We start from the raw sequence: 18,045 nt of genomic DNA on the forward strand, positions 1-18,045 counted from the left end.
CACTGAGTAATAACAGAGTGGATTCCAGACATATTCCTGAGTTTTCCAATTCTCACTCTGGGGTAATTATCACGCTTCTTCAGTACAGAAGGTTTCAGCCATAAAATTTACACTGTGCAAACTAAATCAAACCTTTTTTCTTAATTTATGAATATAAAGTAATTCCTTTTAAGATTTGCAGTACAAGTACTAAAATACCTCATTTTCTTTATCATTCAATTGATGTTGATACTTATTCGTAAGCTGTTCTCTTTGTTCAATTTCTTCTTTTACTGCAAAAAAGAGGATCATTTGTCACTGTATTTAGAAACATAACATGTAAAGTATTGGCCATAATGTGAAAAATAATGATTGTATCATCAATTTGAAATGGATGGCAACATTAAAATAAAATTGAAACCCTGACACATGTCATTCTTTTGCCGGAAGAATGCAGTTCACTGTTACCTCACTTTGCACTCAGGGTACACACCTCGCCTTGAGAATGTTTACCAAATTGGTTCCAAAAGAAGTGATCAGATAGTTATAAGTATGCAGACACATTACTAACAGAGTTTTTTTTCTATCCATGAGCAACAAATGAATATTTAATTCAGGATAAGGACAGGATAATTACACGATTAAACAATGAACATTCAATGAGATTTCCTACAAACTTATGAACCTTTACAAACTATAGAACAATGTAAACTAGTAAGTGATATCCAACAAAATGGACAAATCAAACACAGACTGGGTACAGAACACATGTGTTCACTCTTCAGAAATGACCACGCCACTCCTGGCATCTGATTGATTTGTCTATTAATAACCACCCCCTCCTCTAATTTCTGTCTGTGGTCTCCTGTGTTACAAGGTCTGACACAAACTCAAGGCACACTACCACATCTTTCATAAGGGCATGTTGCAGCTAACAGAAGATCTCTAAATTTAGATAATATATTCATTTTGTTTATATCAGGACCAGCCACTTTTGCCTGCCATCCAGATCTTCTCTTTCTTTCATTTGTATATTCTGGCCTGCTGGGCAGGTCTCAGTAAAACAGAGCATAACATTAACAATACTTAAGATTTTACAACATTAGCAACACAGACAAAAACTGGTCTTTAACAGTTACATTATTTCGCTCTTTCACAACTATCCTGTTTGATGCATTCATTGTCCCCGTCGCTGCTCTCTGTACCTGGACAAACTTTGTTTTCTTTCTTTCTCAGTTCTGACAGTCTTAGAGCTAAAATGTTAACTAAGCAACACACAGAAAATACTGGAAGAACTCAGCAGGCCAGGCAGCATCTATGGAAAAAAGTAGTTGACATTTCGGGCCAAGACCCTTTGTTAGTCCCGCCGAAGGGGCTTGGCCCGAAATGTCAACTACTTTTTTCCATAGATGCTGCCTGGCCTGCTGAGTTCCTCCAGCATTTTGTGTGTGCTGCTTGGATTTCTAGCATCTGCAGATTTTCTCTCGTTTAAAATGTTAACTATTTCCTTTTCCATAGAAGTTGCTTGACCTATTGAGTTTCTTTTCAGCATTTTCTGTTTATATGTTATATTGTATGTTTTGATCATCTTCACTTCTTTCTCTCCAGCCAACCCTCAACTGTAAAAATCATTTTCTTTTGATCTGCTCACCATTTGCTCAGCTTAGACTTCAACATGTAGGCCAATACTAATGACAATTCTGCAACTCCTACAGAATGCTGGAGGAAGGCAGCTAGTCAGGCAACATTTGTGAAGGGAAGTGATATTTCAGGCCAAGGCACTTCATCAAGAATAGAAAAGAAGAAGACATAAACCTAAATATAAAGTTCGGAGAAGGGGTAGGAGCACAACTGGCAGGTAATAGGCTGAACCCAGGTGAAAGGGAGAAGGTAGGTGGGTGGGAAGAGGGAATGATGCAAGAATGTGGAAGGTGATAGGCAGACTAAGCAAAGAAGTGAAGAAGGATTCTTATAGGAGAAGGTTGCAAGGTGTCTAGACAAAAATGATTTGAAGTCTGCGTCTAGTGGTATACCACAGGGATCAGTACTAGGACTGTTTGTGATTTATATCAACCATTTGGACATAAACATAGGAAGTATGATTAGTAAATTTACTGAAGATATGAAAATTGGCGGTGTTGTGGATAGCACAGAAAGATCTTTAAGCCAAAACCTTCCTGATCCAGGATATACATCAATTGGAAAGTTGGCCAGTATGTTGACAGAAGGACTTTTATGCTGACATGTGAGGGATGCATTTTGAGAAGCTAAATAGGGTATGTTATATACAGTAAATAATAGGGCACTAAGGAATATTGATGACTAGAGATGTTAATAGCTCAGGTCCATAGTTCCTTGCAAGTGACAACATAAGTAGATAAGGTGATCAAGAAGGCATATGGCAATGTTGCCTTCATAGTTGGAGGCCTTGAATATAAGAATAGGGATACTAAGTTGCAACCTTACAAACTAGTTAGGCTGCTTTTAGAATACTGTATACAGTTCTGGTTATCATACTTTAGGAAGACTGTGATTGCACTGATTGAGTGCATAGAAATTCATCAGGATGTTGCCTCAAATGGAGGGCTTCAGAATGGGGAGAGATTGGATAAAATGGGCTGGAGTTAAGAGACTGAGTGATTACCTGGTAGAAGTAAGATCACCTTCCCACGGTAGGGTATTGAAAACAAGAGATGGGTGTTTTAAAGGGAGTCTGAGGGTTAAGTCTTTTTCAAAGGTTCAAAGGTCCAAAGGTCCAATTTAATGTCAGAGAAATGTATACAATATACATCCTGAAATGCTTTTTGTTCACAACCATCCACGAAAATAGAAAAGTGTCCCAAAGAATGAATGACAGTTAAATGTTAGAACCCCAAAGTACCCCCCAGCTCCCCTCCCTCCCACATGTAAGTGGCAGCAAGCAACAATGTTTACGATGTGATTTGTATTTGGAAATTGCTGCCAGAGGAAGTGGTGGGATCTGATACCATTACATATTTAAGAAGCATAGACACTTACGTAGGCAAGGGAAAGAAAGATATGGTCTTTATTGTAGGCAAATGGGACTAATATAGATATTGGTGTGCACCTGGTGGGCCTAAAGGCCTGTTTCTGTGCTGTACTACTCAATGAATTGTTGTACCTCAAGCTTGCATTATGTCCCAATGTAAAGGTATACTGTTTATCAACACAATACATAGGCAAAAGAGCCTCACTTGCTATGCGCTTACAGTATTTTCTGTTTTACTTTCAGATTTCCAGCACCTGCTGTTTGAATTTTCAGTTGCTGAGCACTAATGATTTAATGTATTCTCATTAGCTGAGTCAACATAAACAAGATTCAGCAATCAGAGAGAGATAATATAAGGCATCTCTTACAAACATGAGACCAAGCTGAGTGTAACTGGAGACAATTCTGAGGATGTTTAAGTGGGGAGAAAGCTGGCACTGTTTTGCTTAAACAGCAAGTAGAATTCGGGAGGGAGGTGGTATTTGAAGATAGGGCATTGGGGAAATTCACTATAGCTTTGCAGCATCTGCTATAAATGGGAAGACAGAAATTTCTGCTGCCTGGTAATTTTATTCACCAAATAATAATATGCTGGTTAAAACAAGTTAGATGATCATTGAAATATTTGTTATCCCTCAGGGGAAAAATCTCACATGAAATTTTGGTTAGAGTTTCCAGAAGGCATGTGGGAGATTCTGAAGTCAGCTGGAAGAAGGTTCTATGGTCTGATGAAACCAAAATTGAGCTTTTTGGCCATCAGACTAAACAGCATGTTTGCTGTAAGCCAAACACCGCATATCTTCAAAAACTCACCACTCCTACCGTGAAGCATGGTGGTCTCCAAAATCAGATCTCAATTTAACTAATTATGTGACTTCCAAAACTAATTGGCTGCACCAGGGATGATTTGGTGTGTCATTTTAAAGGGGGGGGGTGAATACTTCGTGATCAATTATTTTAATATTTATAATTAATTTAAATCACTTTAGAAAGATCTGTTTTCACTTTGACATTAAAGACCTGAATTCTGTTTGCCAGTCCTTTATTGTCACAAGGTCAATGCAATTGCTTCACCTGAATGTCTGCAGCAGTTGATGAAGGTAGTTCACAACCACCTTTCAAGAAATGAGTGATAAAAAAAAGTTTATTCTAAATGCATTACTCATATGCTCAGACAGTCATATCCTTCAGAGCTTGGCTAGCTTGATCAGCGATGGCACTAACAAGCTATTCTTGATAATTAGCATAAAGGCTTCTATCCATAATGCATATTCCAATCTTACTATTCTGAATTTTTTTTCCAAATGCTATTACAGGGGAGTTACTGGCATGGGTGGAGCATTGGCTGATCGGCAGAGTGGGAATAAAGGCATCCTATTCAGGCGGACTGCTGGTTACCAGTGGAGTTCCATAGGGGTCGGTGTTGGGACTGCTGCTTTTACGATGTACGTCAATGATTTGGACGATAGGATTAATAGATTTGTGGCTAAATTTGCCGATGATACAAAGATAGGTGGAGGAGCGGTTAGTGTTGAGGAAACAGAGAACCTGCAGAGACACCTAGATAGTTTAGGGGAATGAGCAAAGAAGTGGCAAATGAAATACAATGTTGGAAAGTGTATGGTTATACACTTTGGTAGAAGAAATAAACGGGCAGACTATTATTTAGATGGGGAGAGAATTCAAAATGCAGAGATGCAAAGGGTCTTGGGAGTCCCTGTGTAGGATACCCTAAAGGTAACCTCCAGGTTGAGTCGTTGATGAAGAAGGCGAATACAATGTTGGCATTCATTTCTAGAGGTATAGAATATAAGAGCAGGGATGTTATGTTGAGTCTCTATAAGGCACACTTGGAGTATTTGGTGCAGTTTTGGGCTCCTTATTTTAGAAAGGATATACTGACAGTTGAGAGGGTTCAGAGAAGATTCACAAGAATGATTCCAGGAATGAAAGGGTTACCATATAAGGAACATCTGGCAGCTCTTGGGCTGTATACCCTGGAGTTCAGGAGAATGAGGAGGGTCTCATAGAAACATTCCGAATGTTAAAAGGCCCGAACAGATTAGATATGGCAAAGTTATTTCCCATGGTAGGAGAGTCTAGGACAAGAGGGCACGACTTCAGGCTTGAAGGACATCCATCTAGAACAGAGACGTGGAGAAATTACTTTAGTCAGTGGGTGGTAAATCTGCGGAATTTGTTGCCACTTGCAGCTGTGGAGGCCAAGCCATTGGGTGTATTTAAGGCAGAGATAGATAGGTTCTTAAATAGCCAGGACATCAAAGGGTGTGGGGAGAAGGCAGGGGAGTGGGGATGACTGGAAGAATTGGATCAACCCATGACTGAATGGCGGAGCAGACCTGATGGGCAGAATGGCCAACTTCTGCTCCTATATCTTATGGTCTTATGGACTGTTTTAGAGCTACAGGGGTAGGGAATGGATATGAACCTGTGATTTCTCTCAGGTTATTTACTCCTATCATCTAAACAGTACCCTACTACTGTTTGTCAACAAATGCCTGGATTACTTCCAATTCTACTGAGAAAATGGAATATCAGGTGCATCAGATTAAGGATGTTCAACACACACAAAATGCTGGAGGAGCTCAGCAAGTCAGACATTACCTAGGGAAGGGAATACACAGTCAACATTTTGACCGTAAGACCTTAAGGTATAGGAGCAGTATTAGGCCATTTCTCCCATCAAATCTGCTCCACCATTTTATCATGGCTAATTCAATTTTCCTCTCAGCCCCAGTCTCCTGCCTTCTCCCATATTCCTTCAAGTCCTGACCAATCAAGAAACTATCAACCTTTGCCATAAATATACCCAATGACTTGCCCTCCACAGCCATCTGTGGGAATGAATTCCACAGATTTACCACTCTCCGGCTAAAAAATTTCTTCCTCATATCCGTTCTAAGTGGATGTCCCTCTATGCTGAGGCCGTGTCCTCTAGTCTTAGACTCCCCCTCAATAGGAAATGTCCTGTCCACATCCACTCTATCGAGGCCTTTCAATGCTGTATAGGGAGTACAGGCCCAGAACCATCAAACACTCCTCATACGAAAAGCTGTTCAATCCCAGAATAATTTTCATGAATGTCCTTTGAACTATCTCCAATGTCAGCATAATCTTTCTTAAACAAATGGCCCAAAACTGCTCACAATATTCCAAGTGAGCCCTCACCAGCACCTTTTAAAGCTGCAGCATTATATCCTTGCTCTTATATTCTAATCCTCTCAAAATTAATGCTACCATTGCATTCACCTTCTTCACCACAGACTCAACCTACAAATTAACCTTTCGGGAATCCTGCTCATGGACTCCCAAGTTACTTTGCACCTCAGATTTTTTAATTTTGTCTCCATTTAGAAAATAATCTATGCTTTTATTTCTTCTACCAAAGTGCACGACTATATTCTTCCCAATGCTGTATCCCACTGGCCACTTCTTTGCCCATTCTCCTAGTCAGTCTAAGTCCTTTGGTAGCATCTCCGCTTCCTCAACACTAGCTGCCCCTTCATCTATCTTCATAACACCCACAAACTTGGCCACAAAGCCATCAGGTCCATCATCCAAATCATTAACATGTAACGTAAAAAGAGGTGGTCCCATTACAGACCCCCGTGGAACACCACCAGTCACCCGCAGCCAACCAGAAAAGGCTTCCTTTATTCCCACTCTTTGCCTCCTGCCAATCAACCAATGCTCAATCCATGCTAGTATCTTTCCTGTAATATTATGGGCTCTTACTTTGTTAAGCAGCCTCACGTGTTGCACCTGTCAAAGGCCTTCTGAAAATCCAAGTACACATCATCCATCGATTCTCTTTTGTCTATCTATACTCCATATTATTTCCTCAAAGAATTCCAACAGATTTGTCAGGCAAGAAACCATGCTGACTTCAGCCTATTTTACCATGGTCCTCCAAGTACCCCAAAACCGCATCTTTAACAATCGACTTCAACATCTTCCCAAACACTGAGGTCAGACTAAACAGCCTATAGTTTCCTCTCTTCTGCCTATCTCCCTTCTTGAAAAGTGGAGTGACATTTGCAATTTTCCATTTCTCCAGAAACATGTAGGAATCTAGTGATTCTTGAAAGTTCATTACTGATGCCTCCACAATCTCTTCAGCCGCCTCATTTAGAACCCTGGGGTGTAGACCATCTGTCCAGGTGACTTCAACATCTTCAGAGCTTTCAGCTTCCCAAGCACCATCTCCCTAGTAATGACAACTTCACTCATTTCTGCTCACCCACATTCTCAAACTTTCGGCATACTGCTGATGTCTTTCCCAGTGAAGACTGATGCAAAATATTCAGTTCATCCACTATTTCCTTGTCTCCCATTACTACTTCTCCAGCATCATTTTCTAGCAGTCCGATATCTACGCTTACCTCTATTTTACACTTCTGAAGAAACTTCTGGTATCCTCTATTATTATTAGCTGGCTTACCTTCGTATTCCATCTTTTCCTTCATTAGGACTTACTTACTTGCCTTCTGTTGGTTTTTAAAAGCTTCCCAATCATCTACTTTCCATTTTTGCTCTATTATATGCCCTCCCTTTGGCTTTGACTTCTCTTGTCAATTATGATTGCGTCATTTTGCCTTTAGAACACTTCATCTTTGGGATGTACCAATTCTGTTCCTTCTGAATCTCCCCTAGAAATTCCAGTCTTCGCTGCTGTACCATCATCCTTACTAGGTTTCCAATCAGTTTTGGCCAGCTCCACTCTCAGGCCTCTGTAATTCCATTTACTTCACTGTAGTACTGATACATCTCACTTTAGCTTCTCCTTCCCAAACTGTGGGTGAATTCGATTATATTATGATTAAATCTCCCAAGGGTTCCTTTACCTTAAGCTCTCTGAATTGCTCACAGAAATTCCAGCCACTGCTGCTCTGTCATCAACCCTGCTAGTATTCCTTTCCAATCAATTTTGGCCAGCTCCTCTCTCATGCCTCTGTAATTCCCGTCACCCCACTCCAATACTGACACATCTGACATTAAGTCTCCAGGGAGAATTCATAGAAACATAGAAAATAAGTGCAGGAGTAGGCCATTCAGCCCTTCAAGCCTGCACCACCATTCAATCATCCAACTCAGAACCCTATACCTGCTTTCTCTCCATACCCCCTGATCCCTTTAGCCACAAGGGCCATATCTAACTCCCTCTTAAATATAGCTAATGTACTGGCCTCAACTGTTTCCTGTGGCAGAGAATTTCACAGATTCACCACTCTCTGTGTGAAGAAGTTTTTCTTCATCTCAGTCCTAAAAGGCTTCCCCTTTATCCTTAAACTGTGACCCCTCGTTCTGGACTTCCCCAACATCGGGAACAATCTTCCTGCATCTAGCCTGTCCAATCCCTTTAGAATTTTATACGTTTCAATAAGATCCCCCCTCAATCTTCTAAATTCCAGCGAGTATAAGCCTAGTCGATCCAGTGTTCCTTCATATGAAAGTCCTGCCATCCCAGGAATCAATCTGGTGAACCTTCTTTGTATTCCCTCTATGGCAAGAATGTCTTTCTTCAGATTAGGGGACCAAAACTGCACACAATATTCCAGGTGTGGTCTCACCAAGGCACTGTACAACTGCAGTAGAATCTCCCTGCTCCTGTACTCAAATCCTCTTGCTATGAATGCCAACATGCCATTCGCCTTTTTCACCGCCTGCTGTACCTGCATGCCCACTTTCAATGACTAGTGTACAATGACACCCAGGTCTCGTTGCACCTCCCCTTTTCCTAATCAGCCACCATTCAGATAATAATCTGTTTTCCTGTTCTTGCCACCAAAGTGGATAACCTCACATTTATCCACATTAAATTGCATCTGCCATGAATTTGCCCACGCACCTAACCTATCCAAGTCATTCTGCAACCTCTTAGCATCCTCCTCACAGCTAACACTGCCGCCCAGCTTCGTGTCATCCGCAAACTTGGAGATGCTGCATTTAATTCCCTGGTCTAAGTCATTAATATATATTGTGAACAACTGGGGTCCCAGCACTGAGCCTTGCGGTACCCCACTAGTCACTGCCTGCCATTCTGAAAAGGTCCCGTTTATTCCCACTCTTTGCTTCCTGTCTGCCAACCAATTCTCTATCCACATCATTACCATACCCCCTATACCGTGTGCTTTAAGTTTGCACACTAATCTCCTGCGTGGGACCTTGTCAAAAGCCTTTTGAAAATCCAAATATACCACATTCACTGGTTCTCCCCTATCCACTCTACTAGTTACATCCACAAAAAATTCTATGAGATTCGTCAGACATGATTTTCCTTTCACAAATCCATGCTGACTTTGTCCGATGATTTCACCGCTTTCCAAATGCGCTGTTATCACATCTTTGATAACTGACTCTAGCATTTTCCCCACCACCGATGTCAGGCTAACTGGTCTATACTTCACAAACAACAGGAATTCTGCAGATGCTGGAAATTCCCCGGTTTCTCTCTCCCTCCTTTTTTAAAAAGCAGGGTTACATTATCCACCCTCCAATCCTCAGGAACTAATCCAAAATCTAAGGAGTTTTGAAAAATCATCACTGATGCATCCACTATTTCTTGGGCTACTTCCTTAAGCATTCTGGGATGCAGACCATCTGGCCCTAGGTCAGATATAATTCTATCATATAATGATCACTGACCCCTAAAGGTTCCTTTACCTTAAGCTCTCTCATCAATTCTGGTTCCTTGCACAACACTCAATCCAGAATAGCTGATCCAATAGTGGGCTCAACCACAAGCTGCTCTAAAAATCCATGTCTTAAACATTCTACAAATTCCACTTCTTGGGATCCAGCACCAACCTGATTTTCCTAATCTAACTGCATACCGAAATCCCCCATGAATATCATAATACTGCCAACTTGACATGCATTTTCTATCTCGCAGTGTAATTTGTAGACATCTTTGCTACTATTTGGAGGTCTGCATATAACTCCCATATGGGTCTTTTTACCCTTGAAGTTTCTTAGTCCTACCAACAATGATTCTACACCTTCCAATCCTGTCACCTCTTTCTAATGATTTGATTTCATTTATAAACCAACAGAGCCACCCCACCTTCTCTGTGTACTTGCCTGTCCTTCAACACAATGTGTATCCTTGGGCATTAAGCTCCCAGCTATAATCTTCTTTCATCCACAATTCAGTGATGATCATAACGTCATACATACCAATTTGTAACTGTACTACAAATTCATCTACCATATTCCATATACCGCGCACGTTCAAATATAACACCTTCGGTCCTGTATTCATCACCCTTTTCATTTTTCCCCCTTTTACATTGCAACTCATCTCGTTGATTGCAATTTTGCCCTATCATCAGCCTCTCCCTGCTAGCAGTCTCACTACACACTGCCTCTTGAGTATGAACCAACTTCCCCATACTCAGCTGTTATCACTCCAGTTCCCAACCCCTTGGCTAAATTAGTTTAAACCCTCCTGAACAGCTCTAGCAAACTTGCCCACAAGAATATTGGTCCCCTTTGGGTTCAGGCTGTACCCTTTCCTACAGGCTATGCCTTCACCAGAAGAGTTCCCAATGATCCAGAAATCTGAAACTCTACCCCCTGTACCAGTTCCTCAGCCACACATTCAACTGCCAAATCATCCTATTCTTATACTCATTGGCTGTGGCATAGGCAACAATTCAGCTTTCTACCTCTCTAAAACCTCTATTCAATACCTCCTCACCTTTCCCACCTAGGTCACTGGTGCCAATATGTACCAAAACTTCTGGCAGCTCACCCTTCCCCTTTAGAATGCCGTGGAACCAATCCAAAACATCCCTGACTCAGGCACCTGGGAGGGAACATATCATCTGGATGACTCTACCCTGTCCAAAGAATCTCATCTCTATTCCACTAACGATGGAAACTCCTATCACTACTGCAGTCCACTTCAACTCTCTTCTCTTCTGAGCCACAGCACCAGAGACTCAGTTGCTGTGCCTTCCCACCCCTCCACAATATCCAAAGCGGTATACTTATTCCCATTCCTGTTCCAACATGTTGGTCCATGGCCTTGTCTTGTCCCAAGATGAGGCCACCCTCAGGATGGAGGAGCAACACCTTATATTCCGTCTGATTAGCCTCCAACCTGATGACATGAATATTGATTTTTCCTTCCAGTTAAAAAAATTTCCCTCCCCCTTCCCCCTTCCTTCTATTCCCCACTCTGGCCTGTTATCTCTTCTCAACTGCCTTTCACCTCCCACTGAGTCCTATCCTCCCTCCTTTTCCCCTATGATCCACTCTGCTCTCTTATCAGATTCCTTCTTTTCCAGCTCTTTATCTTTCTAACCCACCTGGCTTCAACCTACCCCATTCTAGCAAACCCTGCTTCCCCTGCCCCCATGTTTTTATTTTGCTATCTTTCCCCTTCCTTTTCAGTCCTGAAGAAGGGTCTTGGCCTGAAATATCGACTGTTTATTCATTTCCATAGATGCTGCCTGACCTGCTGAGTTCTTCCAACATTTTGTGTGTTGCTTTGGTGTATTTATGTTGAGGGGAATGGCCAAAAGGATACTCTGTAATGGCAGCTCATTTCCCTTCCTTCTCCTGATAGTCACTCAGTTACCTGTCTCCTGCAACTCCTCTGTATCACTTCCTCAGTCTCCCGTATGTGCCAAATATCATCAAAGTGCAGCTCCAATTCCTTAACATGTTCTCTGAGGAGCTGCAGCTCAGTGCAGCTGGTGCAGATATAGTTATCCAGGAGGCTGGAGGTTTCCCAAAATTTCCACATCTCACACACAAAACAAAACAGAGCCCCTGGAGTCATTCTCACAGCACAAACTGTGCCCGAACAGATGAGGAACGAAGAATAAAGAAGAAGAAACTTACCAGATACTTACCTCGCCCAAGCCTGAAATTCCGCAAAGCGCTACCTTTTTTCATTTTCCACTACAGACCTAAGTGAAATTGCAGCTTCTTTTTGTGCTCCTGTTCACTGATTGGGCATGGTCCAACAGTTTTGGGTCGAGGACCTTCATCAGGACCAAAAAGGAAAGGGGCTGAATCGGTTTGTGTGTGTTGCTTAAGATTTCCAGCATCTGCATAATCTCTTATGTGTAAGGGATGTTCAAGGGCATTCAAAAGCCCACCTGCAGTCTCTTCCATTAAACATCAGCAATACACTTAGCCACATTGCTGCTAGTAGAGAGGCAAGACGTGGGTTGAGAGCAGCTCAGCCAAATATATATGAGAAGAACACATAAAGGGAATATAGTGTAAGCGATTGGTTGTCTTTTACTATATATGCAGTATGAAGATTTGTTTGATAAATTTGGTTATAAAGGTTTATTTAGCAAAGCCTTTTCTTTCAAAATGGTGGTCAAATACATACTATAATGATGTTTAACAAATATGAGTGGAATTTCTGATTTCACACTTGAATGGGTTCATTACAACAAATCAAATATTAAAAGACTTTTATCTTTCCATTATATTTCTCAGCCTTCTCTTTGTGCTTTTGTTCTTCAGCCACCCAGATTATAATTGGCAAGAGGACTTTACCAACCTGATGGCAAAATTGTGTAATGTGCAGTAGGCCACTGCAAAGACTGACACTAGTTGTGTAAATATAGCAGAGCCACTGCAAAGCAATCCAGAAAATAGAACCATTGATTTCAGCTTGCCAAAGTTCAGCTCTGACAATTCATCCGATATTATATTGAACATACAGGCAAGCTGTATGGTTATGAGTCAACAGGAGTGTTTACATGAAGTAACATCAATAAGCACCCTTTGGTTTTCATCAAATGTAGTAAGCACACTGGTCTGAAGCAGAATAAAATCTGCATGGTTTTTTTGCCATGCATCAGGTAATGACCTGCATGATTCACTGCTTCTAGTCATGCACCAGCTGGACATTGAGCAAGTGGAGTCTATTTTGAAGCAGAAGTTCCCAAGTGGTACCTGCCCAAGGAATTTGTGTACTGCCAGTGAAGGCCTTTTTGGTAAAGTTCTAATCTTTGTAGAGCTGCAAGTTCTTTTAACTTATTGGCATCTCTTAAGAATGAATGAAATGTAACTGATTCTCTATGAATAATGGTCTCAGTGACTTCCCATGCAGATAGCAGTCAACAACAAAAAAAAGTAATATTTTCAGCTACAGACACTTCATCAATATGGTCTTGATCAATCACTGATAATATAGTTATCACCTATTGTGAAGCTGATGTTGTGACTTAAGCTGGTTGCAGATTTCAGTGAATACAGATGTCTCACATGAACTGTCTGTATTATTTGTATAACAATAGTTATATTATTTAAAAGAACTGTTGTTTATTTATTAATAATTTTAGTATTTGGCAATATGACCAAATACTTACACTTAAATATAATTTCAGATCTTGTATTTTCAGCTTGAATGCGAAGTTCTTCAAAGGCCATAATTATTCGCTAAAATAAGAATTAAAAATAGTAAAATGTAATTAATACAAATGAGTTCTAAACATCTAAACATAAGCATAATTACTTGTTATTGCTTAATCCAAAGGTTTATGCTATAGTGCAGGGAGATTGTTCATCAAACCTCAAAAGAAACTGTCATATAGTTCAGATTCAAAATAATAGTCACAGATCTCATATTAATGTTAATAATACATCATAGAATTTTACTAATCACTTACAAGCTCCATTATCAGCAATTAGAAGTCAACTAAAGGATACAATTTCATCCTAATCTGACATGATCAATTTGCTCTATTTTGCACAATTTGGCTACATTTTATTCTGTGCCTATTGACTATCAGTGAAATGAAAAATGTGAAACTAACCGATCCTGTCAGTTTGTCAAAAATCCTATATGAATCAACCTGAAAGAAAACAGCCTATCACATCACTCGGAACAATTTTAGGCATTTTTTGAGGAAATGTCCTTTTTTTTGAGTCAACCTACTGAGCTGAGCAGCTAACAAACACAGCTTCAGCATTTAAAGAGCCCTGTACAAAACCACATTTTTACAAATGTATGGCTTATGGAATGGCAGAGAGAGAAGAGCAAGGGAAAGAAATATGCATCCCTTTTTAATGAACATAACCTGGAGATACTAGTGAATCAAGTTTACATTCAGAATAAGGCATTTGCTGACGTTCCTTCAACTGGGAGTAAAGGATCTGTTTGGGGAGATGTGAGTTAGACATCAGAATGACATGACCTATCCACTGGAGTTGGTGTTGCTTTATCATGGTGGAGATGCTGTTCATATTGGCCTCCTCCAGTACGCTGATGCTAATGCGTCAGTCCTTCCAAATGATTCTCAAAATCTTTTGTAAGCCTCTTTGGTGGTGTTGTTCCAGGGCTTTCAGGTGACTACAGATCTTCAGAGTATGTTGCGATGGCTTTGTCAACCACATATTGAAGTTCTATGATGGTGGTGGTGCTGACCTCATTCTTGACCTTGAACGGATTGAGGTTGAAAATCTTGTTGTCCACTTTATACATGATTAGAATTCCCTGTGGCAGTTCTTGGCCAATGAAGTGAAAGATGACAGCAATAGAGATGGCAAAGAGGGTGGGTGCAATGATACTGCCCTGTTTGACTCCTGTCTTGAGCGCCACTACTGTTGAGCACTGTGGCTCATATGCCATCATGCAGTAGCCTCAATATTTGTAAATATGTGTCAGGACAGCCATGTCTTGATAGTTTACGCCAGAGAGCTTGGCAGTCTATTTTATCAAATGCCTTTGTCAAACCTATGAAAGCCAAATACAAAGGCTTTGACACAGCATTTTTCCTGTAATTGGCATTCTGTGAATATCATATCCATGATACGTCTAGATAGATGGAAACCACATTGATTCAGGGAGTACTTCTTCAGATAGTGGAAGGAGTCGGTTGACAAGGATACGTGCAAGCACTTTGCCTGTTGTTGACGAGAGAGAGGTGCCTCTGTAGTTGCCACAATCTGCCTTGTCTCCCTCCTTGAATATGGTCACTATTACAGCATCCCTGATCTCTAAGGGAAGTTGTTCCTTTTCCCAGACCTTCAGGAGCAGGGAGTGTATGGGGTGCAAGAGTGCTGGTCTACCTTCCTTGAGGATCTCTGTTGGCAAAAAGTCAAAACAGTGCACTACCTCACAAACTACCCATCTGCCTGTATTGGTAGCCACTTTCTGCTCTTTCTATGAAAGAGTCTGCATTTCCTACACTGGGCCTCAGTACTCATCATTAAACCTAACAAAACATGAATGCAACCAAGGCATGCTCAATCCAAGGACTGAAGAGAGAAAAATAGGGTCATTAATATCCTTCCAACAACAATTCCATGAGTTTGGAAAAACTTTCCTACTCCTCATTTTCTAGGTTATTTTCAAACATATAAAGTAAAAATTCAATCTTATTCAACGGTTCCAGAAGAAGATGATGCCAACAGACAATGCTACCAAAGACAATATCCTCAAGACAGGTCATGAAGCAATTCCTTTCACATCTTTTGCATCTTCTTGTATCAGATATAGCTCTGCTACTGTTAGAGCCTGTAACCGACACTCAGGCAGTGTTATTTGCGAGCCAATCAAGCAATCTGACACTTTTCTGTCTCTGTGAGTGTTCCACGAGGCTGTGACCATATGGAGGCCAGGAAGCTAGATGAGGTTTGAGCCCATGATTGACTCAATCTCTCCGATTAAAGTGCTGAGGAAGACTGAAATCATTGAGGCAGGTGCGGAGGGTGAGCAAATATTCAGCACCATCTGCCAGCCTCTTGCTCGTTGCTCCTGGAGAAGGTGCATGCGTGAGGCGGTCTCTGGCTTCCTGCTTCTGAGGGAAGGTCCTTGCTTTCAAGTGATCTCTCTTTCTCCCTCGATGCTGCTGGAGCAAGGTTTAGACAAAGTGGATTGTAGAATTGAACTCTAACTCAGGTTTATTATGTGTTCTAGTTTCCAGTTCTAGTTCTGGTCGTTCTTTTTTGTTACTACTTTTGGGCAACTTTTGAACTGGGGCAGTCTGCAGATAATGAACACTGAGCTGAACTGTATTGAAATATATCTTTTGATTTTTGTGTTTTTATATGCTGTGTTTTTGCTCATTTTTTGTTGCCATTTGCGCAATTGTTTTGTGCATGGGGGCAAGGGGGATTTGAGGTTTTGATGTTTTTCTTTGAACAGATTAGTTCCATGGTTCTTATCTGTTTTATGACTGTCTGTGGGGAAGACAAATTTCAGGGTTGCATACTGCAGACATACTTTGATGATACTTTGAATTTTGAATCCTTGAGTGTGAAAGGTTATGTTGAAATGCAGGAAAAACAGAAAATCGAACTAAAAAAGGAAACAAGAAAATATTCCATTGTTGGGAAATGAGAAGGAACATTCAGTTGAATAGTGTAAACACAGTGAACAAGACAGGGAGCCAGTTTACTGAACAGAAGGAGCAGCAGAAAAAAGTTAGGAGGAAACAAAATGTGAGTGCTTCTCTTTGCCAAGCATGATAGCACTACAAGAGATCAATTCCTATTACACTCATTTTAATGAAATAAAACTAACCTCAATATTTTCAGAATTTTCAGCATAAAGTCGCCGTGTTTCATCTCTTTCTGATTCATCTGAGATAAATAAAAGCAAGAACATAACTTAAATTGTAATATTCTAAAGCACATGGCTTTCAATATAAAGTTAGTGTTTCAAGATAGTGATAACAATCCACATGATAAGTAAATCGCTAAGTTTCATATCATCAAATGTTTTCACTCCAACATATTTTATTATCGCAGTATTTATTCAAAATGTTATTCTATACTATCTTTCTTTAAAATCTTTACACTTGTAATACATTGCAACTAGTAGAGCTGCTGCCTCACAGCTCCAGCTGCCTGAATTGAATCATGACCTCAGGGCCTGCTGTGTGGAGTATACTCATTCTCACTCTGACTACAGGTTTCCTTCAGATGCTCTGGTTTACCATCATAAATTGTCTTAGTTTCTCTTGACTCGCAGGACTCTTACGAGACAAGTAATTTATATCATTGGAAATACTTCTCAAATCCAAAGCCTCTCAATTGGTCTTTTAATGAATCTTAGAGCTAAAAAGTACATATTATGTCCTGAATCAACACACATCAAAGTTACTGGTGAACGCAGCAGGCCAGGCAGCATCTCTAGGAAGAGGTACAGCCGACGTTTCAGGCCAAGACCCTTTGTTAGGACTAACTGAAGGAAGAGTTAGTAAGAGATTTGAAAGTGGGAGTGGGACGGGGAGGGCGAGATCCAAAATGATAGGAGAAGACAGGAGGGGGAGGGATGGAGCCAAGAGCTGGACAGGTGATTGGCAAAGGGGATACGAGAGGATCATGGGACAGGAGGCCCAGGGAGAAAGACAAGCGGGGGGGAGGGGGGAACCCAGAGGATGGGCAAGGGGTATAGTCAGAGAGACAGAGGGAGAAAAAGGAGAGTGAGAGAAAGAATGTGTGTATAAAAATAAATAACGGATGGGGTACGAGGGGGAGGTGGGGCACTAGCGGAAGTTAGGGAAGTCAATGTTCATGCCATCAGGTTGGAGGCTACCCAGACGGAATATAAGGTGTTGTTCCTCCAACCTGAGTGTGGCTTCATCTTTACAGTAGAGGAGGCCGTGGATGGACATGTTAGAATGGGAATGGGATGTGGAATTAAAATGTGAATTAAAATGGAATTAAAATTAAAATTAAAATGCTTCTTTTTGGATTCCAGTTCCCTCTACCACCACTCTGCTCCGTCTAGCAGAATTAGTCCTTACTCTTAATAATGTCTCCTTTGGCTCCTCCCACTTCCTCCAAACTAAAGGTGTAGCTATGGGCACCCGTATGGATCCTAGCTATGCCTGCTTTTTTGTTGGCTTTGTGGAACAATCTATGTTCCGTACCTATTCTGGTATCTGTCCCCCACATTTCCTTCGCTACATCGACGACTGCATTGGCGCTGCTTCCTGCACGCATGCTGAGCTCGTTAACTTTATTAACTTTGCCTCCAACTTTCACCCTGCCCTCAAGTTTACCTGGTCCATTTCCGACACCTCCCTCCCCTTTCTAGATCTGTCTGTCTCTAT

At 41.0% G+C, this 18,045-nt stretch overlaps 1 protein-coding gene across 1 annotated transcript in view; it reads right to left on the reverse strand.

Annotated features, from left to right (window-relative positions):
• sycp1 (synaptonemal complex protein 1) overlaps positions 1-18,045 on the reverse strand; it is a 230,083-nt gene that overhangs the window by 121,427 nt on the left and 90,611 nt on the right. The window contains exons 6-8 of the mRNA XM_063042478.1: positions 16,509-16,567; positions 13,351-13,420; positions 199-272 (exon numbers count right to left, since the gene is read on the reverse strand). Of these exons, the coding sequence (XP_062898548.1) occupies positions 199-272; positions 13,351-13,420; positions 16,509-16,567 (203 nt within the window). The remainder of the gene's footprint in view (positions 1-198; positions 273-13,350; positions 13,421-16,508; positions 16,568-18,045) is intronic.

Source organism: Mobula hypostoma, chromosome 3, assembly GCF_963921235.1.
Source record: "Mobula hypostoma chromosome 3, sMobHyp1.1, whole genome shotgun sequence".
NCBI classification, from domain to species: Eukaryota; Metazoa; Chordata; class Chondrichthyes; order Myliobatiformes; family Myliobatidae; genus Mobula; species Mobula hypostoma.